The 26,251-nt window shown below is 40.8% G+C and overlaps 2 protein-coding genes across 2 annotated transcripts; one reads left to right on the top strand and one right to left on the bottom strand.

Moving 5' to 3' along the window:
- Positions 1-6,699: 6,699 nt before the first annotated feature.
- ints15 (integrator complex subunit 15) lies at positions 6,700-12,939 on the bottom strand. The gene is made up of 8 exons (XM_032566574.1): positions 12,806-12,939; positions 11,280-11,480; positions 10,964-11,185; positions 10,351-10,516; positions 9,987-10,261; positions 8,684-8,921; positions 7,685-7,724; positions 6,700-7,055 (listed from the first exon to the last, which is right to left on the bottom strand). The coding sequence occupies exons 2-8, from the start codon at positions 11,472-11,474 to the stop codon at positions 6,830-6,832; spliced, it is 1,362 nt and encodes a 453-aa protein (XP_032422465.1). The 5' UTR covers positions 11,475-11,480; positions 12,806-12,939; the 3' UTR covers positions 6,700-6,829.
- Positions 12,940-13,604: 665 nt separating this feature from the next.
- rgs11 (regulator of G protein signaling 11) lies at positions 13,605-24,865 on the top strand. The gene is made up of 17 exons (XM_032564689.1): positions 13,605-13,810; positions 14,055-14,151; positions 14,305-14,355; positions 16,232-16,338; positions 16,585-16,636; positions 16,752-16,810; positions 16,946-17,022; positions 17,102-17,183; positions 19,416-19,484; positions 19,709-19,732; positions 19,809-19,870; positions 20,114-20,227; positions 21,655-21,770; positions 22,284-22,371; positions 23,218-23,356; positions 23,449-23,531; positions 24,179-24,865. The coding sequence occupies exons 1-17, from the start codon at positions 13,748-13,750 to the stop codon at positions 24,297-24,299; spliced, it is 1,404 nt and encodes a 467-aa protein (XP_032420580.1). The 5' UTR covers positions 13,605-13,747; the 3' UTR covers positions 24,300-24,865.
- Positions 24,866-26,251: the final 1,386 nt, after the last annotated feature.

Genomic DNA, 26,251 nt, shown 5'->3' with positions numbered 1-26,251 from the left:
TCAGATTGCAGGCCTTTGAAAACAAAAACGGCTTCTTTAAAGAGAAACTGTTTTTAAAAAAACTAAGTACTACTCCTCAGACTCGTGAAAGCTCAGTTAGAATGCTGCTGGTTTAAACATAGAGTTTAGCATGCTTTATTTGTACAAGGGGTCCGCTTGTTAGCTGCATTTGCTGCTAATCTACTGCTAGCAAGGCTAAAGAGATAAGCTACAACAGCGCACGGATTATTCCAAATTATATCAGAACAGTTTTAAGCAGAGCACACCTAAACACGAGGAGCTCATTACAATCAGCCTCAGTTGACTTGAAGAAGCAGGTTCCAAGAGGAGTTATGAGAAAGGAAGAACTTGTGTTTCCCACAATGCCACAAAATCCCTCTAAAAACCGTGTTGTGTCAACACTCAGGAGCCGCCTTTGAGGTAAAGACAGTTAAGCTCAGGATTCCCAGGCTGCGACCTTGGCAGGGTTCTCGTCTTTAAAGGAAACTAATGAGGGTGGTCCCACAGAGACCGCAGTGCTTGTGCTCTTTAATTCGAAAACGTCTCGGGTAAAAAAAAGGAAATAACCGGACAGGCCTTCATTATGGTGCCTGACAGTAAATTCGCTCCCAGGTTCCTGTTCATTTCCTGTTCAAGAGCAGCATTCTTTCAGGTGGTTTTCAAGTTGCTGTTGTAGTCAAGATAGAGGAACTGTCTGTAACACCTGCATCATTTTTAGCAAAAACATTGCTAGGGGGAAAAGAAGCAAAAAGCTGTTTTGAAAGCATTATTGCGTTCTGTTACATAAGCCAGCACTGTTTTTTTTACATCCTGCTACTTGGAGGGCTGCTGCTATCAATCAACACTAGAATAGCTTGAGTTAGTCCACTTTGACGTATACCTATTTCGGCTTCGATAGTCCAACTGGCCTGAAGGATTTTATCTAGCAGGTGCTTTTGTTCAGTAAATAGGGCCATTACCTTATCAGTACCCTGGTAATGGCCTCAACGCATCTCACAGTTGCACAATTGTTCCTTAGACTTCGACTTCGACTTCGACTGACTTTGTTGTCATTTTCAACAGTATAAAATATGAATATAAATATAAATATAAAATATAAAGTGCAGGACTGACAGTAAAATAGAAGTTATTTAGCTCTGTACATGTGCAAGGTATAAAGTGGAGACCAGTTTTTGAGTGCAGTCCAGTTAAGAGTTCAGCAGTCTGATGGCAAGTAGGAAAAAGCTGTTTCGGAACCAGGTGGGCCTGCACCGGATGCTGCAGAACCTCTTTCCAGAGGGCAGCAGGGAGAACAGTCCATGGTGGGGGTGTGAGGGGTCACTGATGATGTTTCAGCCTCAGGACACGCATCCTGCATCGATGGTTGACCTGACACTTCGCCCTTTTGCCTGAGCTGGGTGTGGAAGGTTGTTGCCGAAGCAGTTTCTCCTTGTGTGCCTTCTTCTCACTCACATGAGAGTTACCGAACTCTTTTGCAAGCTCAACCAGGAAGTCCACCCGTCTCTCCTGCACCCCAATGCATGCCTGATAAAGCACATGTGCATTCAGTGCTGCCATGTCAATCATGTTTGCCAGGTTTGCTGACCAGCTGTCACATAGTGATGGAACCTTGGTCACCCCCCGCAAGATTATGACTGAAATAAATGCCATTAGTTCTTGTGAACTAAATAGGTGAAGCAGTCACCTATTTATCCTCCACAGCACAAAAGGCTGCATGCAAATTTGCATGTGCAAAGTCTCCCAGATTTCTTTTGCTTACACTTTTTGCATGATTTTTTTGAGGTGGATCAACACAATTAATTTGGTTAGTTTATTTCTAAACTGTAATTCTAAACCCTCTTAGCTTTATTTCAAAGAGAAACATTACTAATTTCTTTTAGAAAAACCTTTGCATATTTTTTGAAACAGATTCTATGTTTTGCAAACTCTATGTACATTTGGCAAAATGACCTGGATAATGCAGCACAACATCATGGATCAGCTGCAAAAAGTCACATCTCTCCAAAAACACTTCATGTATGCTTCAAAACTAAACTGAAGAGCATTACCTACAGGAGACCTGATCTCCTGCTGGTATCATAGATACCCACCCCCAACATGGACTATTCACACTCCTACCTTCTGGCCTGACGGTCAACGACCACATTTACAATTGAAGAAGGGATGCTAATTTGAGCCATCAGAGTCGTCAGGGTGGACTCCGGCCTTTTGGCCCTGTTGAGCCGTCGAAAACCGAGCTATCCCAGTGTTAATCAATCAATCAAATTTGATTTGTATAGCACATTTCAGCAGCAAGGCATTTCAAAGTGCTTTACATCATATCAAACACAGAAACACAAAGCAACATAGAATCAACGATCAAAACACGACATTAAGTCAGGTTCCATCAATAAATTTGTAATTGATTACGTTTCAAATACAATCCTAAACAGGTGGGTTTTTAGTCGAGTTTGCATCCATAGAAGGTTTACCTGTTACACTCCTACTGTGTTATATGGAACAAAATACTTGTTGTTATTTTTATTCCCCCTCACGCTCACAATCACACAGTTTAAAACGATGTAAACAGCTTTTTAATGGGCTTCTGGCACCAGGCTCCGTTCACCTCCTTCACAGAATTTCGCTCAGGGACTCCGCCGTCCCTCACCGATTTTTGTGCAATTCTATGGTACCTGTTAGTGTCTAGAATTTAGCTACAAAGAAATCAATTCCACAAAGCGTGACTTGAAAAAACAGGAATGTACATTTCGAAGTGTCACAAGAACAAACTTCAAACACATTTCGTTGGAATTTTATGTTTCTGCAGCTTTCGCCAACTGAAATGTAAGAACGAATGGGATTTAAAGCCTGCTGGAAACGTACGAACTTCGTCCAGCCAACTAGTGATAAATTTGAACTCACTCAAATCTGATAAATGGAAGAATGTTAGCTAGCTAGCAAAGGTATTAGCAGTAAGCTAGCAGTAGCCCGGACCACAGCGGAGTCACACAAGATGTTTGGGTGCGACTCAAACTTTTGCCTGACAGAAAAGTCCTGCAAGATTAAAAAATACATACATTATATATTCCCGTTAAGACAAAATTTTAGACCTGCAATTAATGTATTGAAGGCCAACTTACTTTTTCAAATGAATTTAAGGCATTTAAAGATCTTAATTTTAGCTACATGAATACAAGACTTTTTAAAGACTTTAAGGATGCGCAGGCTCTGTATGCGTGAGTGCATTATTGTAAAGTCGGAAGAGGCAGGCAGAGCTGTAATTTAACAGTTTAGGTGTCAAACTCGAGGCCCTCGGCCCAAATCCGGCCCGCATTAGCCATTTTCTGTGGCCGAAAAATAATTTGAAGATAACAGTTCTGCTGAAGTATTATTTTATTCTTCAAATAAATTTAGTTTTCATATGTACAGTCCCCAATTACTTTAATGTTAAATATTATTATTATCTTTTTAGAAGTACTCATCTAATGGAGAGAAAGCTGTAATATTTTAAGAGTTTTGTTAATAGGCAGTTTTAGCAACACATTCTGCCCTTTGAGGGCATTCAGGATCTTGATATGGGCCGAAATGAGAATGAGTTTTGACATCCCTGGTTTAGAGAAACGCATGTTAGAACGGCCTAGTTAAAGTTCAGACCAAAATACAATAGAAAATCTGTGGCAAGACTTAAAATTTGGTATTCAAAGATGTCAGACTCTAGATGTGTAAAGCTGGTAGAGACGCTGAACGACTTGGAGCTGTCCCAAGTCTCTGTTTGTTTTTTAGACAAACTTCTGCGTCCCTTTGTGTTGTTCCATCAGATTACACTGTAGCAAAATTCCAGATTTGTGGTTGTAACGTGACAAAAATGTAAATAAATGTAAGTAATATGTGTGTTTTTAGACGGTACTTGTCAGATTCAATGTAGCACAATTGCAACTGAGTTTGTTTTTTTTTTGTTTTTTTTATACTTTCTTATCTTGAGTAACTATAAGGAGGTCGATACGTTCCAACCTACGGCGTTCTCTAATCTGATCATAATAACGGGTGTGGATTAACAGGTTAAACAGCTTTAAAAAAAAAAAAAAACGGTTTAATCGCTGCTTGAGCTTTCAGTGGAAATGCCCATTAGTTAATGACTGACATGGTTCAATTGTGTCTCACTCAGAGTAAGGTTCATACATCTGCTGCAAGGTTAGCTTGGAGGATCCAGTGAATCTGATTTCGGGTTTGGCCTTGTGGTTGTGGGTTAGGTATTTTCTGCAGCTGCAGCGTTTGCAGGCAGACACACACAGACACCTGCAAGGTTAAGCTGGGCCAACAATAAACCACAATTTCCCCTGAAACCATGGAAACTCTGTTCCATGTAACTACTCTTTGTGCAAAGAGAACAGGTGAGGTTTGTTTTGGTTTCCTGCTGGGAAATAGAGAAAGTCCACATTCAGTGAAAAACTGCAGATATTGCAGTTATATATAAGAATATTTATAAGGAATATTTGGGTAACTTTAAAAATAAAAAAGATTTATAAATAAATACTGTCACCTAAGTGGTCCGTATATGGAGATTTATAATGTATTTGCCCCCATAAAGAGTCGCATTCGATTTTTTTTGTCACACGTAACTGTTTCAGACTCAAACACATTTTAATATCAAAGATAACTTGAGTATATATATAAAAAAAAACAATTTAATTTCTCAAGAAAGAGAGAAAAAAAGCTTTCCAAACCAACCTGGTCCTACAGTATGTGAAAAACTCAACCAGGAAGTAAGAAAGGTACCCAGAAAAATCATCTAAAGCACAGAAGGCATCACATAAGGTCAAAATTTGTGTTTCAAAAATACAAATTGGGTAAAAAAAAAAAAACATTTTTAAAGAGTCAGTATAATGTGTTTTCTAGCTACAAGGTGCCACTTTATAGCACAGTAAAGTGTTAACTTCCGTTATTATAAAAATGCAACATGTTAAATTTTACTTCCTAATTGAACGCCTTGAAATTGGGCGTTTGTCTCTTTAAAACCTCCTGCTCTTTCCGAAACTCTGCCTTCAGGAAGTCATCACAACATGGCTCCTCTATTAACCCTTTAACAACATCTTTACCAGTGCTGAGAAGAAGCTAGCGTAATGAGTTCAGCAGATGTGCAGCTCCACCAGGAGCTTGCCAGTTGCTGCTGGCTAGTCTGAAGGAGCTGAGTGAGGGAGGGCTGTTCCGTGAGGCGGAAGCTCAGAAACTGCAGCTCCGAGGAGGAGCTTCGCAATTAATGGCGGGGCTAGGTTCACCTAAGTGTTTTGTACATCTGAGTGGTTGCCATGGAGATGAAAGGATTTCTCAAACATGCATGAATGAATCAAGGCAACACTGCAGGTATGTTTTGATGAGGGAATAACATTATAACATGATGTAAAGCTCAAAACATGCTGATTTGACATTATACTGCCCCTTTAAGTAATAGCAAAATTAAGGGTTTTGAGAGGCCTAGTCAATGTACAAACTATTTAAGGTCCTTCAGTGATGCTGAATCAAAAAAAGTTATGAAAAAGACTTAATTTACTGCAAACATTGCAAAGTAATTATTGTAGACTTTTTCACACTGGGCTACTCTTCATAGCTTTTTCCAAACAACGACAGAAACACAATCCAAAGAAATCTGTAAGCGAGGAAACCTTTCCTCTCTTCTTCGCGACCACAGAAGCCACTGCCCCCCCCCCACATGCCCCCGCCTTTTCACTCAAACTGCGTCTTTATCAGGCACCTCAACCGTCACGACAGCGACGCATCTCTTTCCAAGAAAAAGACATTCTTATCGCCACCCCACCCGCTCTGCAGGGAGGAAACCCAGCAGGCGGCCCAATCTCCCCAACATTGCGGACATTGCAACAAACCCGCAGCTGCGTTTGCTTTGAGGTGCAACCTCGTCGAGATGAAACGCAGAGAATCAGTGTTTGCACAGACGATCTGGGATGCGCAGAAGTAATTATTACTGGACGATTGCCCAGGCATTCCACCTGTGAAAAGGAAGAGCAGGCAGTCTAATCATGGCTAAAGTATTTCATGCTTACAGTTCCTCCTTTGCCACTTAAAGAAAGTGAAGATAAAGGAAAATTGTGAGATTTAGTCTACCGTAACAAGTCGAAATTCCCCTAAATCTTTGTTTTGTATTGAAATGAGGAAGTGGAAAGCAGCTGCGATGGGGAGATGATGCAATTTTCATCTTAAATGAGAGCAGTGAGGGTGAAGGTGGGGGGACGTGTTAAAGCTGTTGGGTGATATCCTATCTGTATGAAAACAGGGCTCAACTCCTGCATGCTGGAAGATAGTGACATCTCATAGTTACGCAATGAAACCCCGCTGAGTGTGGGAAAGCGCTGAACAGTCCACCTTCAGATATTCCTCAACAGTCTGTGTGAGTAAAGTGTGTGTAGTAAATCTTCTAAACCATACAAGTCACATCATGACAGAATTTCCTCTCTATTGCCCCACTTGCTTTTCCTGAGTAAATTTCTCAAGAATGCTCTCGACAGTTGAGTTTACACAACACTTTTTTTTGGCAAATGTTTTAATGCTATGCGGCTTTAGAAATCCCAAACAGAAAGAGTAATTAAAAGCCACATTGGTTTTTCTAATTTGTAAAGATTAGAAATTTAAGCCTCATTTCTTTGACCATGTGCGTTTGGAGCTGCAGCAGCGACCACAAGTGGTAGACGTCAAGAACTACACCACATGTAAAGTAAAAAAATATTTATTCAATGCGGATACACTGTAAAACATTTACAAGCGCTCATAAATTCAAACATTCCTTCAAACACTCGTCATATCTGCAGTCACGGGGCGGCAGTCTGTGTTTTGCTTTTTTTTAGTGGCCGGGTCGGAAGGGGAACGGCATCCCCGTCATGAAGGGCTGAGCGGGGTACTGGGTGTGAGGGGCCGGGTGGGCGGCCAAAGGCGTGTGGGGTGTGTGAGGCGGCAGAGTGGGGTGCGCGGGGATGGGAGAGTGAGCGGCGTGGGGGCTGTAGGCCAGCGGAGGGGTGTGGATGTTGTTGTAGTACATCACCGGGCCGGACAGCACCAACTGGAGCAGACTGGAGAGGGGAAAGACGGAGGGGGGAAAAAAACGGACACGTCTTGATTCAAGCAGGTTTTAAGATTAGAGGTAACCAAATCATATTTAAGACCATTATGAAGTACGACCTGCATTTCCGCAGAAATGTAGAAACTTCGTCCAGCCAACTGGCGATAAATTTCCTCTGACCCATGATGGACACAAAAAAGCTAACTGCCTAGCCAGCTAGCAAGAGTATATTAATAGGGGTGCACTGATTGCCGTTTTCTGGACAAGAGCTAATCTTCAAAAAATCTTACCAGCTACTTACCCTCTACTAAAATTTCCAGTCATATTCAATATTTCAAATAAGGACAAGGAAAAACAATATATATCTATATTTCTTGATGGAAACGTATGTGTAAGGACAAGATAAAACTAAATATATATTTCTTATTATGTCAGTTTTGGTCCTCCAGAAGAAACAACATTACCTAAAAAAAACAACAACTAAGAACTTGAAACTGGGTCGGAGATTCACCTCGCAGCAGAACAACAAAACAGAGTCAGAGCTACCATCAAAGCATATGAAAGCCTTCAAATGGCCTAGTTCAAACCAAGATCTAAATCTAATTATGCATTAAAAAAAACAGAGACAAAATGTCTTACTTGTTGTGAGGGAGCCGTGAACAGATGGCTCTCAGGTCCTCTGTGAAGACAAAAATGCGTCTCTTAAGCACTTACTATCATTTGATGTAAACACCAAAGACGCCCCAGATAAACAAAAAGATTTAATTCAAAGACCCAAACTTGAATTCTGTGTACCAAAAAAAAGAAACTCTTAAAAAATGTATTGCATTGATTCTGACCGCTGTCTGGGTCACCTCAATATAGTCTCCACTTTAACATTTTTTGTCAGATTATGGACTTCATTTTACGGCGAGAAAGTTTTCTTTAATTGTTGGACCCTGTGTTTATACACCATACTACTAAAGTATGGTGTACTTCAATAATACTTCTTTGGGCTGGTTTGAACCCTAGTTAGAAAAGTACAACACAGTATTAGGGCCATGTTAGGAAAAAAATAATAAAAATAAAATTATGAAAATAAACTCAAACATGAATAAAGTCACAATATTGAAACAATAAAGTCAAAGAATTGAATAAAGTCGTAATATCATGAAAACAAAGTCATAAAATTACAAGAATACATTTGAAATAATATGAGAATTATCTGGTAGTATTACCAGAATAAAATTATAATATGAAAATAATGTCATAGCAATACAAGCATAAAGTCATAATATGAGAATAAGGTCGCAATATTGAGAATAAAATTGAAATATTATGATAATAAAGTCACAACAATATGAGAACAAAGTCATATTTTGAGAATAGTCAATATTATGACAATAAAGTCATAATAAGAATTTATTCTTAGTAAGCTGTACGACTTTATTCTCTTAAAATTATGACTTTATTTTAGTATAAGTTTATTCTCGTAATTTTACCTTCTTTATTTTCTTAGTCTTTCCCCAAAAGAAAAGTTGCTGGTTCAGTTGTACCTAAAGTAGCAACTTTAGGTACAAAACATTACGATTATCAATTGGTTTGACCTAAAACTGTAATGGCTTCCCCAGTCTCCATTTCCTCCTCGCTCACTCGTACCTCTGGAGCAGAGCAGCGCTCCGCTGGCCATCGCCACCTGGAGAGCCTGGGCCAGCCGGTCCAGGGCCAGCTGAGGCGCTGCGTGTGTGTCGCTGGTGGCTGCGTGTGTGTGTTTGTCGGCCTGGTCCAGGAGGCGAGAGAGATCGGAGGTCAGGGCGGCCACCGACTCCATCTGAAGCAGCGCTAGGCGACCAAAGAGCCCCTTCTCGTTGAGTATGTTGGGTAAAAGCATGAACACCTGCATTAGGGAGAAGACGGAGAGAAAAAAACTGTTTGGTCGTCGTCACTGTTTGGACTGAATGTGTAGATGCAGAAATTTCGCACATGTGCACAACTCTAAAGGGCAAAAAGATGATTCTTCTACATGAAATCCATACCCGCGCTGCCGCAGTACTGCAAAGGGAAAAATAACACAAAAAAACCATTGAAGAACAACTCAAAACCACCCCTATTGGCTACACTACACAAAGATTCATTACCGTAGCAACTGACTGATAACAGCTCCACGAGCATGTCAGGATCTAACACCATAAAACACGCAAACATTTCCCACACAAAGAACAGAACATTCAGTCCGTTACAGTTTTATGTCTTCAGGTTTAATGTTTACTTTACAATTATTAAAAAACAATCGTCTGAACTCTGAACACGCCGGTGGTTGATTATCTAATTGAAACACCTGCTCTACTGACAGTCTGTCAGAGTTGTTGTGTGGATCGCCTTTTTATTTTAACTCAACCGAAACACTCCAAATTCTGCAGCACATCTACATCTTAAGGTTGTCAAAGTCAAGCTAGCATAGCTGACTTACTTCCCTCTCCTTTGCTATTTTTTTATTTTATTTTAACTTTTCACTGACCTGTGACATGTGATACCCTTGGACTTTGTTACCTGGCTGTCGTAGTGTTGACATTTAAGATTTAGCATGTTGTGTTGATAACTTGACAGCTAAAACCAGTGGTAGTTATTGGCAGCTAGCGGTTTTGTTGCCTTACTGCAGGGAGCTGGCAGGTGGGACCTTGCGCGTGTGACATAACATTGCAACATATCTTTAATGTTTAACTAGCACACAAACACACACGCACACATATTTGCGTGGTTATCTTTGTGGAGACTTTCCATTGACTTCCATTCATTTCTACAGCCTAAACCTTACCCTTACCCTATAGCGAACCATTACATACCTAACCCTAACCAAAACTCAATTCACACTTTAGTCCTAAATCTAACACCTGACCCAAAAGCAGTGTAGTATGTGTCAGCAAAATGGTCCACACAAGGTATTACAAACAAACGCACACACCTGAAGAACACTTAGATGTAGAGCAGAGAAGAGGCGCGCCGCGTCCAGCTCGCCGTCAGAGCTCCCGTCGTTCGCCTGCTTCTTGTTCCGCCTGTAGGCCAGCGGCGCTTTGATGCACCAGCGGATCAACCCGCCGAGTGGCGTCACGTCCAGAGAGCTGATTGGCTGGCTGCCGGACAGGGGCGAGTTGAGGAAGGTGATCAGGACCAGCCGGGGGTCGTCTTGGATCCACGACACGATCATCTGGAGAAGCTCCATCGGAGGCGTGAGCTCCTCTGGAAAATGTTTAAAAAACAAGACGTGTTGTTGAGGTTGCTAGGTGTTCCGCTCCAACGCTGAGGATTTCTGCGTGATCCTGACATACCTGAGGTGAGGTCGTACAGAGTGGTGACGGCTGCGATGAACTGGCAGCAGAAGCGTGGGCTGGCGCTGTGGATGTTGTGCAGGGTGGGCCCAGATCCCGGTACCATGCTGCAGTAGTCGTCCACCAGCACCTGCGCCAGGCGGACGCAGTACAAACGATGGGTCCTCTGTAGGCACAACCACAGGCAGGCAGAGCATCAACACTTCCACACTCCACATGACAGAGGCTTAGAGTTTTATTCAGGGGCAACAGATTAGAGGGGGCCAGAAATAAAAGCATAACACTCTACTCTGATTTTTATTTGTCAAAATGCTCAACACCGTAAATTATTTTCCTTCTTCACAATACCGCTGAAACGATCAATCTGATTAATCGCTTGTTGAAATAATCGTCAACTATTTTACTAATCGATTAATCGTTAGCATTTACAGGCTCAACAAAGGCAATTTGCTGAAAGAACATACTGAGAGCAGTAATTAAGGCAATGCTGTACAAAAAATATATACATTTTGCATTTAAGATAATAAGTAATTAAATCTGTTCTACCCAAATCTCCTCTAGGTTCATCACAATCGATCCGATTAATCGTTCCACCCCTACATGGACTCCTCACCTGTAGCCAGGTGGCAGCACATTCCAGAATGGGAACCCTGCCCACAGCGACTGCCATGGAGACCAGTTTGCTCAGCAGCGCCATCCGACTCTCATCCGCCTGGTTTCCTTGGAGATTGAAGAGGGCGGAGAACATGAGCTGGCGCACCGTGTCCCGACTCTGTTCCTGGAAACAGCTGCACATGATCTCCAGGAGCTGCAGCTCCTGCAGAGCACTCATCCTCTGTTGGAGAAAAAAAAAATAATAATAATTGGTGTTTACATTTTGATGCTGTTGAGTATTTACTCTAAGGGACTTTTTTGGGGGAAGGGCTTACTCTGACTGGTGTGTTTCTGTCCTTGGGCGTGTGCAGGATGAACTCCTCGATCAGATCCAGGGTTTTGGAGTCGACCTGAGGGGGCTGCCTGCCCGACTGCACCATGTTGCAGATGTAGATGTCCAGGTGGTAGAGCAGCTCCTTGGCGGCGCTTAGCACGTCCCGAGGCAGCAATGACTGACGGATGTCACCCATCGCAACCTGACAGGGGAACACACACACACATGTTTAATGTCTGGATGTCATCTTTACAGTACAGATGTGGAAAATAAACTGTTAGCCCCCTAAGGAACGACGCGTCAACAGCTTTAAAGTCAATTTCTTCTATTGTAGGAGGATAACCTCACACTGGAGAAATGATTCTACAGTCACTTAGATAAATGATTTGTGTTCCAGTGAGGGTCGTTTGTTAAAGTGCCTTTTATACCCACTTATATTTCTTTATATTAAAATAAAATAAATGCAATAAAGTAATGTATAATATGTTTAAGGCAATATTAAACATATTTGTTATTAAACTCAAAATTCTGGATTTTTTTTTTTTTACTGTTTTCATGTAAAATTATGAGTTTTAAAACAATAGAGTAGTCTTTTATTAATCCCACAGCGGGGAGATGCACTTGTTAACAGCAGCGCAGTAACAAAATATACATCACAGAACATAAAATTCAATGGTGTACATAATGTGGAGTAAAAGCAATTTTAAACAACTGTACATTCATAAAGTATCTACAGATAAAATCAAATGCAAATTAAACAGAAACTTGATAACACGTTCTTTTGTTCAAGGTCATATGAAAAGCATGATTAGACTTACTGTTCATATAAATGTCGCACAGAATGGACATATGATTGCACTCATTTTTGGGAGCTAAAGAAATTATTAAATAATGATTTCCTGGTTCCTTGTGGTACAAATATGATGCAAGTCAAATATGGTGTAAATCAAAGGCTAATTTATTTTGGCTATTGAGAACCAGGCTGGATGACAGTCAACTTCCCACAATACAAGTGAGCAGAATGATGAGGAAGGTAGAAACACTGCCTTACTTGGGGTCAACAAGTCTCCATAACAACCATTAGATCCTGCCCACGTGCGGACTGTTAGGAGTTAAATATACCTTGTTAGATTGAATTTCTGCACGGGGCGCAATGATAATGCAAAGTTTACTTTGCTAAGTCAGTCAAAAGTAAAAGCAGCAACACAGAGTAGTAATACAACAATGCGATAGGCTTTTTTTTTTCCTGTAAAGAAATTGATAAATGACGCAAAAATTGCAAACTAAATAGATGAAAACAAAGTATTCATTTTAATGTCGGGTTTTAGAGTGACCAATGCCCACTGAAAGTCCACAGAGTCAGGATTTTCCGTATTTCTGCAGCTCATCCTTGACTCGGTCTCTGTCCATTCTGCTGTGCTTACTGTTAGCAAGGCAACAACTAGCGGCTGCTTTTTAGCTTCGCGACCAAAACTCACACACGTTAGCTTTTCCTAGAAGACAAACAGACACGCTGCAAACTTTTACCTTTTCGAAGACTCTAAATTCAGCAGAAAAATGCCGAATGGGGTCAAACTAAATAAAAAAAATTAAATAAAAATAGACCTCACTAATGGAGAGAATGAACCGCTTCCTCCTCCTACGGAAGCCTGCTTGGTATAAAAATCACCAGTATTGTCAGAGCAAATATGAAATATTATAATAATATTAAAATATATTGATTATATATTGAAAATATGTAATATATTGCAAAAATAGCATTAGTTATTTAATAATTATAAATAAACATAAAATACATTAAAATATTGTTAGCGTTAAAATGTAAAATGAAAAACTACACAAAACAAAGAAATAAAATCCTTGCTTATTTTCCACAATACCTTTAAGCTGAATTTTTAAGTCTTTCAAATGTATTTAAAGCAGAATTGCACCAATTTGACTTTTAAATTATCCTGCACAACATGCATTTTATTTATAAGCAAACTTTTAACATTTCATCAAAATAATAAAAATAATCGAAAAATAAATCAGACGTGTACGGAAGAGGATTAGGGCCACCGAAAAAAAGAGAGTTCTGACTTTAAAGTATTTTTTTTCTTTCCGTGGCCCTAATCCTCTTCCGTAGTAGATGTGACTAGCTTATTCGTTTAAATAGGAAAAACACGGAGTTATTACTGTAGTTTTTTTTGCCTTTTTTTAAACCCAAAATAAACTTTTAACATGGTCAATTGCTTTATTGTGTGCTACACAAAAAATACAACAAAAAAAACGTTTTTATTGCACTAAATAACAGAAAATACACACGATTCAACTACATATCTTTGGTTTTTCATTATATATACACGAGCGCGCCCACGGTGTTCACGGAAACGCGCCTAAAGGTTGCACTGTCGCCGCCGCGCGCTCCCGACAGCACTTTGGTGTTTTGCACCTCGCCGTCCCGCCGGGTGATCTCTAGTATCCCGCAAGATGACAATTAATACCCTGGCTAAAGGAGGTCTGCAGCCGGAACAAATGTCATGCTTTCGGAAGGTAACGCTTTTCAAATCCGCTTGCTGTTGTTTTTTTTTTATGTATATATATATTTATAGGTAAAATATTCCACTGTACAACAGGAGCGAACCGAGATAACCCTACATATATTGTGCCTCACAATAGAAAATGAATATACCAAAACATGACTGAGCGTGGTTGTGTTTTGTTTCTGAACTTCTAACTTATTGATGAGCGCGTTAGTCTTTTCTGTGTTTTATGCGCGCGTGTCCCCATTCGACAGATGGAGAAAGTGCTCGTGGCCATGCAGGACCCTGACATGGGCATGAAGATGAGAAATCAGAGACTCCTCATCACTGTCATCCCACACGCCATGACAGGTGCGTGTACTTGTGACAACACACTTTTATCGTCTGCTACCAACCAAAATATGACAACAACAAAAAAGGGATTTCAACACTTCCAGAATGTCAGAATACTTTTGTACTTTTTAAATTACATTTTCCTCTCTTTTTATGGTTTTCATTTTACAGGCCACGATATAATTACCTGGCTGATTCAGAAATACCACATCTGCGAGGAGGGTGAGTGCTCTGGGTGATAAAAGGTGTGTGACCATAGCTTGTTGTGTGTCGTAGGAGAGTTGCCAGGATATGGTGTTTACTCTCAAGATGAGACGAGGTAGATGTGTTTTGGGTGTGTGTGTGTGTGTGTGTGTGTGATCCAGGATCCAGGGGTGGCTGTTTCCAGTAAACAGGAATAGAGTAAGCCCCGCTGAGCCGGAATTTGATTAAGTCGCTTGATGATGTGCGTTTGATTAGTGTTCTCTCGCGGCGGAGGTCCTCAGGGGATATTACCATGCCTGAACTAATTTCAAGGTTGGGGGGGGGGGGGGGGGGGGGGTGCACACTGTTCCTTTTTCACCCTCTATGGACTTAAGAAGGAAATAAGGTGTCACTAAAAAAAAAAAAAAAAGGTCCCTAAAACTTGAATTTAGCTCAGTTCAGTTTATTAGTATAGTGCCAATTTATAACTATCGTCTTCTAAACTCCAAACAGATCCAATTTTTACACAGAACCGGTGACTGTTCCTGATATGGGCAATCACCCAGGGCGGCATCTTATGCAGGGTTGGAGAGGTGGCATGAGAGTACGCAAAGATTTTTGTTTTTCAATGTGAAATTCCTCTTTCAGATCAATTCAATCACATAGTCGGACTGAAATGGATTTACTTGAATTATCATTCGATACTATTTATATAATTAAGTGCAGTCGAATTCAGTACATGATTTGAAATCAGTTCAAAATTCACAAAGACATTATTGATCCCAAAGGGAAATTTAAATGTTGCTTTAGCTCGTTTAATTAAAGAGACGGCGATGTCTGTGGGAAGGATACATCTCCTGCAGCAGTCTATATTACAACAAATTTGAGGAAGCCTCTGACTGAAGACACTCTGTCTTTCAGTGACAGTTTCATAAAGATGATGGCCATTACTTTCCACCAACCTCAATGCCTTCTTCTGAGCAAGCAAGTGGTAATAGTGGAAATGAAATCCTTTAGTTTAATCTGGTAGAAAACTAACGCAGCATATTACCTGATATACACCAACCCTATGGTGAAACATGGTGGTGGCAGCGTCATGCTATAGGGATGTTGAAAAAGAGGCATAAGAAGGACTGTTTGCTAACAATGTGTTCTGGTCAGATGAGGCCGCAATTTAATGTTTTGGCCAGGGCGGAGGTTTGCGTCCAGTAGGAAAGTGAGCCTAAATATACTGCTGGGATGGCAACTAAATGATTTATATGGTCTAGTCGAAGTCCAGATCTAAAACTTTTGGCGGGACTTAATACTTGATTATAACAGATGCTCTCCATCCAATCTGACTGAGTTAAAAATGTCAGGTGCTAGACGTGCAAAGCTAGCTTACAGTTGACGACACAAAGAAAGGTGGGAAGGAATCCTCTCAGTGGGCAGTGGTGTCCCAAAGTGGGGGGCCAGTGGAGGCCATGGCTCCCTGTGAAATAATAACAAAAATAATAATACATTTTATTTATAATGCCTCTTATAATTTGAGATCTCAAACTAGCATGGTTAAAAAACTCATTTTTAAAAATTCAAATATATAAAAGAGATTAAAACAAATACCTAAAAAAGCAAACCAAAATTTTTTTTTTTTTAAAAAACAGTCATTGGATTGAATAAATAAAAATAAATACATACATTTCGTAAAAAAATAAAATAAAATTTTTAGCTGTACCCCCTAAACTTTTTACCAGCCCGGTCTGGAAACTCCTATGAAAAGGCGCCACTGTCAGTGGGACTACGTACAAGTGAATGAAATGCTATTCAGATTTTCTTTGTAAAAAAACTGCCAAAAATCAGGAATATGTTTTCTTAATATTACACTGCACACTTCCTAATGCATATTCTCGTCTTCTTCTTCTTCCTCGTTTATCAGAGGCGCTGCATCTTGGCGAGATGCTGGTCAAATACGGATACATCTACCCTCTCAGAGAGCCTCGCTGCCTGGTGTTACGACCAGACGAGTCGCCCTACCGCTTCCAGGTCAGACCGTCAACTGCATGTTTGTGTCAACAGCAAGAAAAGAAAAATGTCTTCCGTAAGCCTAACTTTAGCTAAACTGCCACTTTAACTCTAGTAGTGTCTTATCTCTGTTTTTCACTCTCTCTCCATCAGTCAAGTTTCTAAATTAATCCCTCGTCCCTCTGTCGGTGTCTGTTTCTCTTCTTTTATTGCCCATGTGAAGAACGATATCAGTTTAAAAAAATAAAATCCTGTGTGTTTTCCCAGACTCCTTATTTCTGGACAAGTACCTGCTGGCCCGCCTCAGAGCTGGACTACGGTAGGAAAATAAAGATATTACAGGAGGAGGGCGCAGATCTGTAAAAATGTAGAAAAAGAAAGAATTGGCACTAATCTTCTCTCTATTATATTTTCCTTCGCTTTTACGTCCACAGCGATCTACTTGGCTAAAAAGAACATCAGAAAACAAGGAGAACTGATGGAATATGAAAAGGTAGGGACCGTGTGCGTGTGTATCCTGGAAGCAGAGAATGAGTGTGTGCGATGAATTATGTAGGAATGAGTTTGCTTGTGTCACCACTTCTCTTCCGTCCGTTTCCCCCCCCACCTCCACCCCGCGCCTCTTTAGGAGAGGTACAGTCTGCTGCACAAGCGGATCAACCACACCTGGGACTTTGTGGTGATGCAAGCCAGAGAGCAACTGAGGTACCCTTACACGCAGCCGCGCCGCTCCCTCTCGCCATTAAACATGCATACCAACTTCCGCTGTGATTTCCGCTTACAGGGCCTCCAAACAGAGGAGGAAGGCCGACCGAATTGTTCTAGAATGTCAGGAGCAGGCGTACTGGCTCATCAACAGACCGCCGGTAGTCTCGCCATTACACCAACACTCCCTTCTATTCTGTACCCACAAAATTCGTCGAAAGCAGCAAAAGCTATAAGCACCCTTTAGAAAAAGACGTCATGATTAACCCATGAAGTTTCAGACAAACCTGCCCTGCGAAGCTTGACTGATTTAGGAAGACAGAGACAAGAGTTGATTTCTGTATTTAGGTTTTTGGAACAAAGAAAAAAATAATTGCACTTCACAGACAGAGACAGAGAGGTTTCTGGAATGGAGCATCCCGTACTTGTGGGAATAAAATTGGGCAAGTGGGTGATTTGTAGCCTAATGGATTGTTTGTGCTATTACTTTTGCTGTAGAAATATCTGTGTAGATATTTAAAGACACTGAAAACGTGCTCAAATTAGCTCCGTTACAGGCTGCAGAGCCCTTTACTTTCTGTGCTATGTCACACTATGTCACATATTATCCCATGCTATGCTATACTATATTATACTGTGCTATGCTCTGCCATAATATGCTAAGCTATTCTATATTACATCAAGCTATCATATGCTATATTATCCTGTATTTTGCCATACTATATTACACTATTCTATGCTATACAATACTATAACACACTATGCTGTCCAATGATATAACACACTATGCTATATTATACCATGATGTGCTATGTAAACTATGTTAAGCTAGGCTAGAGTCAAACACTATATTATTTGATGCTATGCTATCCTAGGCTAGTCAGAACTACCATGTGATGATTACGATACACTTTATTGTAGCTACTATGCTATATCATTACACATTGGTAAATATGCTTTAGTCAAAACTTCTTAAATGGCATAGTTTTAGTTTCACCCAGTCCAGATTTACTAAAGTAATGCTATGATATTGCATTTTAGGCAACAAAATGTTTATTTTTCTTATTTAAGAAAGGAATGAGATTATTTGTTCATTTGGATCTTTTACTAGACCTCTAATATTGTATAAAAAGACTTGAGTGATTAAAGGAAAAATATGAAGAATGTGCCAATTTTTCAATCTGACTAATTGTCAGAATAACTGATTACTAAAATAATAGTTAGACGCAGCCCTAATCGTTACTGTGGATGTTAAAAAAGATACGGTTTCTCTAGTTCCAATTTTGTACTTTGTGCTTGCATCATGTGAAACAAATTTTATACAAATTTATGATTTGTGTTTTTAAAATCCAATTGTTCTGCAGTGACTATCTGATTTGCTACTTTTTTTATTTTATTTTTTAGCTACAACACTAACTATTAAAAAACTGCCAACCACCGTACAATCAGAGGTCCCTCTAATGCTCATCCACAGTTCCCCGCGTGCGCCTCGCCGCATGCAATATTCAGACAGTCTGTTAAAAGCCAGAGCTGACAAAAGCACAGACAGTGTTGCGGGGTGGAAAGAAATCAGAAAATCTCCAGCTCACTTCTTCAGAGCACAAACCTCCCTTTATCCTCACACAAACACATCCAGAGGAGGAGGAGAGGTTTAAAAGAAAAGTGGAGGAAAGACGCGGTGGAGAGAGCGGTGAGGTGTAGCAGGGTTTGCATGGGGACTCCATGTTGGTAGACCTTATGAATTAAGGAAGAGGGCTCAGGGAAGAGGAAAAAACAACAACTTTGGAATCGAAGGAAGAGTCGGTGGAAAACAACAGCAAGGTTCAAACTTGTCCTATCAGTGTGACACATATCTGTACAAAATACACAGCAGACCCAAAATGTTTTATATCTCTAATTGTACACATTTAAAGCCGCATTATGTAAGTTTTATAAAAATATTTTTTTACGTATTTGTTGGAACTGTATGGCATCATACATAATGTGTGTGTGTGGGGGGGGACAAGCTATGCTGCAGCTAGCATAGCCTGTTGTGAATGCTACGACTAATTAGCATGGCAGCAGATAAACATTTTTTCCTGTAATGGCAATTATGCTTCTCCACCATTAGCACGCTGAGCGAAGTACACGAGCGTGACTGACAGCGCTAAGACCCGCCTCCCGGCTCTGATTGGTTGTTTTTGGTCGGCGCATTTCTTCAGACTGCAGTAGCGGCTGAAGGAAGAGGAGAGTGGAGGAGATCGATCGTTTCACAGATTATCTTTCTCATACCGTAGCGTCACGACAGTTTCAGCAAATGTGTACAAGGAAAAGCAAAAAAAAAACAACCCAACATGTTCGTTACAAAAGTTTCATACTGTATCTATAATGTTTTTTGTTATTATTTTTCTTAGCCCGGGGTGCAGAACGTGATGGACTGGGGTCTGGAGCGACCAAACAACTTCAGCACACAAGTCCCTCTGGTCGGACCCTCATCTTCTCCCCCATTTCAATCAGTTTATTGAGTTAGCATGCCCTCTCTCTAACTCTGTCGCCGCTTTCCCCCCTTTTTTTGTTTGTTTTTATTGCTGCTTGGGTTACGTCAAAGTAAGTGCTCGATTCGTTGGCAGCCGTTACATCTACCTGCAAATCAAGTCAGTGCGCAGCCTTAAGTTGACGATGCCGTCTTACTGTCTTCCAGAACTAGAACACCGACTACTACAAAAGCGAGGTAAACAACGCGTTGCCGCAGCTCAGACGTGTCTGTCCGTGTCTGCGTTTACCACATCTGTCTTCGTCCTCAACAGATTGAAACGTCCAGACGAGCCCTCGGAAGAAACCGAGTAAAGTCCTCCGTCTGCCTCGAAGGGTACGTGTCGGTTCGATGAAGGTCTGCGCGCGCACGTCCTCACGTGTCCATTAGATCTTATGTGCACAAGATCTAATGCACTAAGCTTACTGCTCCCCCCATAAGAGCAGCTAATGGAGCCTTCCTGGGGCAAGTTGGAATTAGCGGCCATTAACTGCTGCGTTCTGCTGCACTAATACAATAAATCTGTGTGTGTGCGTGCGTGTGTTTTTGTGTGTGTGGCGTGCCTTTGCATCTGTGCAGCTTTGTCAAGTACAGCGAGCAGTACCAGAGCCACGATCCCATAATGCAAGGCTGCCTTCCCAGTAACCCCTGGATCTCTGATGACATCGCATACTGGACGATGAACTCAGAAATGTAAGACGAGACGTGGTCGTACTGGTGGAGTTCACCGCTTTTACTGGAACATGTGTGGCATTATTTGAGCTAGATAAACAAGGGATAAATGACTGATAAGTGATTTTTTTTTTCTTTTTTTAAGTTTGTGACGGTTAAGGTAGTTACAGAACAAAAGAATCTAAAATGATTTGGTTCTTCATGTCACCACAACCATCCGGTTGGTCCTATAATTAATGAGCCTTTCAGCACGTCTCCTGTGGGATTGTCATACCTCTCCTGCTCCTCCTCCTCCAAAGGGTTGGAAGGTTTCCATGCAGTCACTCCAATCTTTAGTTTCCATCACAGATTTCTCAGTGGGCTGGATTTCTCCAAAACATTGTCAGAGAAACTCATTTATATATATATATATATATATATATATATATATATATATATATATATATATATATATATATATATATATATATACCTACTAAAACCTGAAATAAGTTCAACTTTGCTTGATTGCACAAACTTTTTTTTGGTGAATTTGAAGGTTTCTGTTGATACAACTACAGCGATGACAAAGAATGACCAGTGTGTAGAAATGATTCAGTGTACTAACCAACCGACGGACTAAATAACCAATTTTGATGCAGGCAACCACAGAGAGTGATTATAGAAAGTGATGAATGTTTGGACAATAGTGTTGTCCGTCTTTACTAACTAACCAACTTTGATGCAGCTATGAAGGATGATTAACTAAACAACTGATTCATGTCAATGTATGAATCAGTTACTTTCTATCGAGACATTAATCAGTGTTGTCCACCTAAATTAACTGACAAACTTTGATACGACTATTAAGTGTGATTAACTAAGAAACAGATTAATATCAAGGCATTAATCAATTTTGTCCATCCACACTAATTAACAATAATACAAGCATTCCAGAAACGATCAGGTGTACTAACTAAAGAACTAACATTGCCACAGCGACAAAGACGACCATCTCTATAAAGTGATAAAGGTGTAGACATTGATCAGAGTTGGTCATCTACGCAAACTAACTTACTAGCAAACTGTAACTGTCACTCGTTAGACCAACTCAAAGTCTACTGTGAAACAAAAGGAAAGTGATTCATGACGCCAATGAGTCAGTCCTCTATTAAACCTTCTGCTGCAGGACTTCTTGGCTTGAGTTTCTGCCAGCTTTGCATATCTACGTTCTAACATTCTCGCCAATTCTCATTTATAAAATTGCTCAAGTTGTGACGGAGAGGCTCCACAGGAGTCGGACTGAGGTCTGGACGTCGACCGAGTCGTTCAAACTCGTTAAAATATCCTGGCGATCTGAAAACCCCATCGGCCAATTAGCTTCATGTGTTATAGTGGAATGTTCTGGAACGGTTGTATTGACCAACCATGAACCGCTTGATGACGTGACCTGTGTGTGTTTGCGGCAGAGTGCCCGTTCCCACTCGTCTTCGCGTGGAGCGCTGGAGCTTCAGCTTCATGGAGCTGCTGTCCGACGCCATGGGGCGGCGGGAGTTCATGACGTACCTGGAGAAAGAGTTCAGCGGTGAGAATCAGTGGCTGAAACGCTGGTGAAGCTCGGCAAACCCGGGACAGTTTGATGAGAATTTCTTTCAAGTACTGCTAATGCTGACTCTTATAGAAATGAATGTGTTAAATCCTCCACACGCTACTTTAAGTTTGACCTGTATTCACAATAGCAGTCAGCGTTTCCTCATGAAAGCTATTGCTATCAGAGGAAGAAAAGAAGTACAACCTCAACACCCAGTTAACTGAAAGGATGACAAACAAAGAAAAAATCGGTGGGTAAAGAAAATGAATTGTGATGAAAAACATCCGCAGAAGGAAAAATCCTGAAAAGAAAGGCTACGAATGGAAACTGGAGGGAAAAACTACTTGGAGGATTTGTTCATCCATGCAGACACGGCGTATAAAATATTGCCAAAGGCTAGCATTTTCCTCAGAGACCTCCTTATGCTATAAATATATTTTCTTTCCTTCGTCATTGTTTCTGCTCCTCAACGTGTGTGTGTGTGTGTGTTTTTGTGGTTACTCTCAGCGGAGAACCTGCACTTCTGGCAGGCGTGTGAGGAAATTAGACACGGAGAAAGTTCCAAGATCGTAGAGAAAGTGGAGGACGTTTACAAGTGAGTTCGCACACACACGCACACGCACGCACACACACACCCCCACACACACAAACCAGTTGAATGTTTACATTGTCTTAAAGACAAACTAATCTAGTAGTAATAATGTAAAAAATATTTCAGTTTGTGGAAACAAGCAGAAAAACTTGCATGCTCAGTCTTCAGGTTGTACGCTTTTCAAATTCCCACCGAGCCACGTGAATTTCAGAATGTTTTTTTTAAGATGGCCGCCGTCTCTACAACTTTGAAGTGACAGGATGAGGCAAAATCAGATGGCAAAACTGAAACTGAGGACTTTGCTTTTTTGCGAGGGTTACATCAGTCGTCAACTGGGAGGAGATGGAGATGATGCGACACAGACCGAGACAGTCGTCTTAATGGTTAGCGTTAGCTTCTGCTAATCTTTTAAATGTGCTTAGCGGTTCAGCGTTAGCGGACCTGAGATTTTTGCTTAGCGAATTAATCGGACTTTTTGCTTCGCCATGTCCACCACTGGCAATAACTACTGCTGATTTTAGTACAAACGTATTCTCCATTACAACCATGGCAGCCATTTTGAAAAATGTCCACAAGAAAAAGGACACAGGGTTCAAAAGATATTGGTATATATATATATATATATATATATATATATATATATATATATATATATATATATATATATATGATTTCTAGGGTTCCAAACACCTTCATCTCATTGATTATGATGGTGTAAAGATTCACTTTCCATGATGGTGGCCATCTTGAACAATCAAAACAAAAATGTTTATCAGTACAGATGATTCTTAACTCTATCTAGGAGCATGATTTTCATTTATTTATTTTACTTTTTTTGACGTTGTCTAGAAACTTCCTGGCCCCTGGAGCGGCCCGTTGGGTCAACATCGACAGCAAGACGATGGATAAAACCTTAGAGGGGATCAAACGGCCGCATCGCTTCGTCATGGATGACGCACAGATGCACATCTACTTCCTCATGAAGAAGGTTTTTAGCAGTTTTCACCTATCAAATCATTTGGAAAAGATGATCATCAATGAAGTATTTCGTGTTCCCATTCTTTAACAACACGTGTCTAGGACTCTTACCCCAGGTATCTGAAATCTGACCTGTACAAAAACATGCTGGCTAAAGCCGTCGTCCCACAGGAGACTAAGAAAAGGTAATGTCTCATTTCTACAACGGCATGTTGCGGGCTGTTGTATGGAGGGGGAAAAAAGGGGCAAATTTTCCACCAGAAAAAAAATCTGAAATTTTGAGATTAAGCTCAGAAATTGTATACAAAACAAAACAAAAAAAGGACATTTCTGTTTGAAAAGTCAAAAATTTCTGGAAAGAAAACGATGTCTTTTTGAGATTAATCTCTTTTCTAGACATATTTCTAGAAAATTCTTAGAAATTTCTGAGTTTGAAAAGTTGAAAATTTGCTTTAAAAAAATTACATTTTGAGGTTAACCTCAGAAAATTAGCAGGAATTTAGACATTTTGAGATCAATCTCATGTTTTCTGGAAAATACTCGGAGGTTTGTTAGAAAAAAACAGAAATTTAGACATCAATATCAGAACTTTTCTAAAAAAAAATAAAAAAATTAAACAACTTAAGAAATTTAGCAGTTTGAGAAGATGAAAATTTTGTAGAAAACCTCAAGGTTTTTTGTATTCTTCTTTCATCTTGTTTGGCGGAAATGTAACCCTCGTTTTTTTCTCCCCGTCGACAATGGCTCTAACATGCCGTCGTACATTTCCGCTCCGTTTCTGAGTGAGTCCGCCTGTCTGTGGGTCAAACCGTCCCCCTCTCGCCTCCCGTAGCGTGTTCCCCTTCATGAGGCGCCAGCGGCACTCCAGCCCCTCCCCGGCTCAGGCCGGCGCCCCGGCGGCGGAGGAAGACGGCCGAGCAGGTACCAACTCCGCAGCGGGCTCCCACTTCTGATCCGGGTTTTTTTTTTTTTTTTGCCCCCAGAACATTACTCCAGCCTCCACTGTCTCCATCGTTCACCACGGCAACCAACCATGGATTTATTCTCTTCAGCTGTTTTCTTAAAAATCATTCTGTGTAAGAGGCAGAGCTACTGCAGTGGAAAACAGAAACATCTCATCTGCGCATGAGCAGTTCACAGCAACATTTCTGCATCCTTCCTAAACTCAAACAGCGCTGTGCCCATTTGCTTTAGATCAGTGACGTGCGGTGAGGTTCATAGCTGGTGAGGCACTGACGTCATCAGAATCAGATTTGCAAATAGATGCATAGATTGACAGCAGTTTACAGGTTATGTTTCACTTCTGCATTCTTACACATACAAACTGTAGCTCACAAAACACACATTTCCTTAAAAAACAAAACAAAATAAATGTTATTACTGTCTTACCTGCTTCGATTGAAAGTCCACTTGAGAAAACTTTTTTAGTGTTGTAATGTAGTCATCCATGTCGAAAGTCGGGATAAGCGAGAGGAAAAAAATCACTATCTCTATTATAATCTATCGCTGCACTTGACTTGCTTCCCGAATCGTTTAGCCTAGCTCGCTGTCACTTACTCGGCAGTTGAGGAGTGAACAAGACGAACGTCTGGGATCTTGAGCGCCCCCTGCCATGAGGCAAGAGAACTGCCTGCCTCACCTCGAACCTGTTCTCTGCCGTTTATAATCGCTCATTACACGAAACACGTTACACAAACACAGTTGGTGACAAAAAGCACTGTACATTATATACATAAGCTAAATTATTGGAAATAAGTTCACATATTAAATTTGTTTAAACCATTTTATTGACGCCGTACAGCAACTTGCTCTCTCCGCTTAGCAGCCAGCGCAGAGCCAGGGGTTGCGCAATCCAAGGTGAGGCAGAGCTCGCTGCTGCCTCACCGGCATCGCTTCCAAGCATTTGAATGGGAAAATAAGAAAATTCAGCGATTTTGAACAAATAAAAATCGAAATTGGTGAAGCTACATGAAAAATAAATATTTTTTAGTACAAACCACCGGATGAATATAACAATTTAAATTACTTTATGATTATATATTTTCTTTCTTTCCATGATGGCTGGTGAGGCACTGCCTCACCTGCCTCCCCTGACCGCACGTCACTGCTTTAGATATTGTCCATCTGTTCCGTTTCTCCCTCAGACGTAATGTAGACATACAGTATCTTTGCCAGCTTTTTCGGTGTGATTTTCCGTCTGTCTTTCCAGTCCATCCCATGCTGGGGCCGCACCATTGTGATTGCTGTAAATCTTGCTTAAGCACGTTTTCATCCCAATAAAAAAAAAAAAAAAAAAAAATCACGAAAGCAGTCGGCGTTGTGTTTGCCATCAGTTCTGCATGCTGTCTATTCATGAGCTATTTGTCTTTTCTCTTGCTTTGTTATATTTACTGTTATCTCCGTACGTAACGGTGGTACGTACACTTTCACTTGCTCAGACACCTGGGAACCCAAAAATACTTTTGAAGATCCACAGTTCCTTTCCGACTACTGATTTGCTACGTCAAAGAAAGAAGCAACGTGTCATCCAGATGTGCGCCTCCATCCAATTTTACCCCATCAGAAGCCTGCAAAACTATGACATCACCATCTGTTTATGTAAACCTTTGAATTTGAAACAGGTCTATCTGATTATTTTTGGAATAAAACAGACATAAATAACGCTGGCAATCATAGTTAACCTACAGCTTCATGAATGCTAAGCTAGTTAGCATAGCCAGCGATGACGGCGGATAAACGGGTTTCCTGTAATGGCAAGTCTCGGGCTTTAGCACATTCAGCAGCCTCACAAGAATGATTGACAGCACTGAGACCCGCCTCCTGGCTCTGATTGGTTGTTTTTAGTCAGGAAGGGTGCGTTTCTTCAGACGGTAATGGAAGCTCTGGCAGGAGGTGGAGGAAATCG

Source organism: Xiphophorus hellerii, chromosome 6 (assembly GCF_003331165.1).
Source record: "Xiphophorus hellerii strain 12219 chromosome 6, Xiphophorus_hellerii-4.1, whole genome shotgun sequence".
Lineage (NCBI taxonomy): Eukaryota > Metazoa > Chordata > Actinopteri > Cyprinodontiformes > Poeciliidae > Xiphophorus > Xiphophorus hellerii.
The sequence above is the reverse complement of the archived record's forward strand: the minus strand, read 5'-3'. Positions and strand labels throughout refer to the sequence as shown.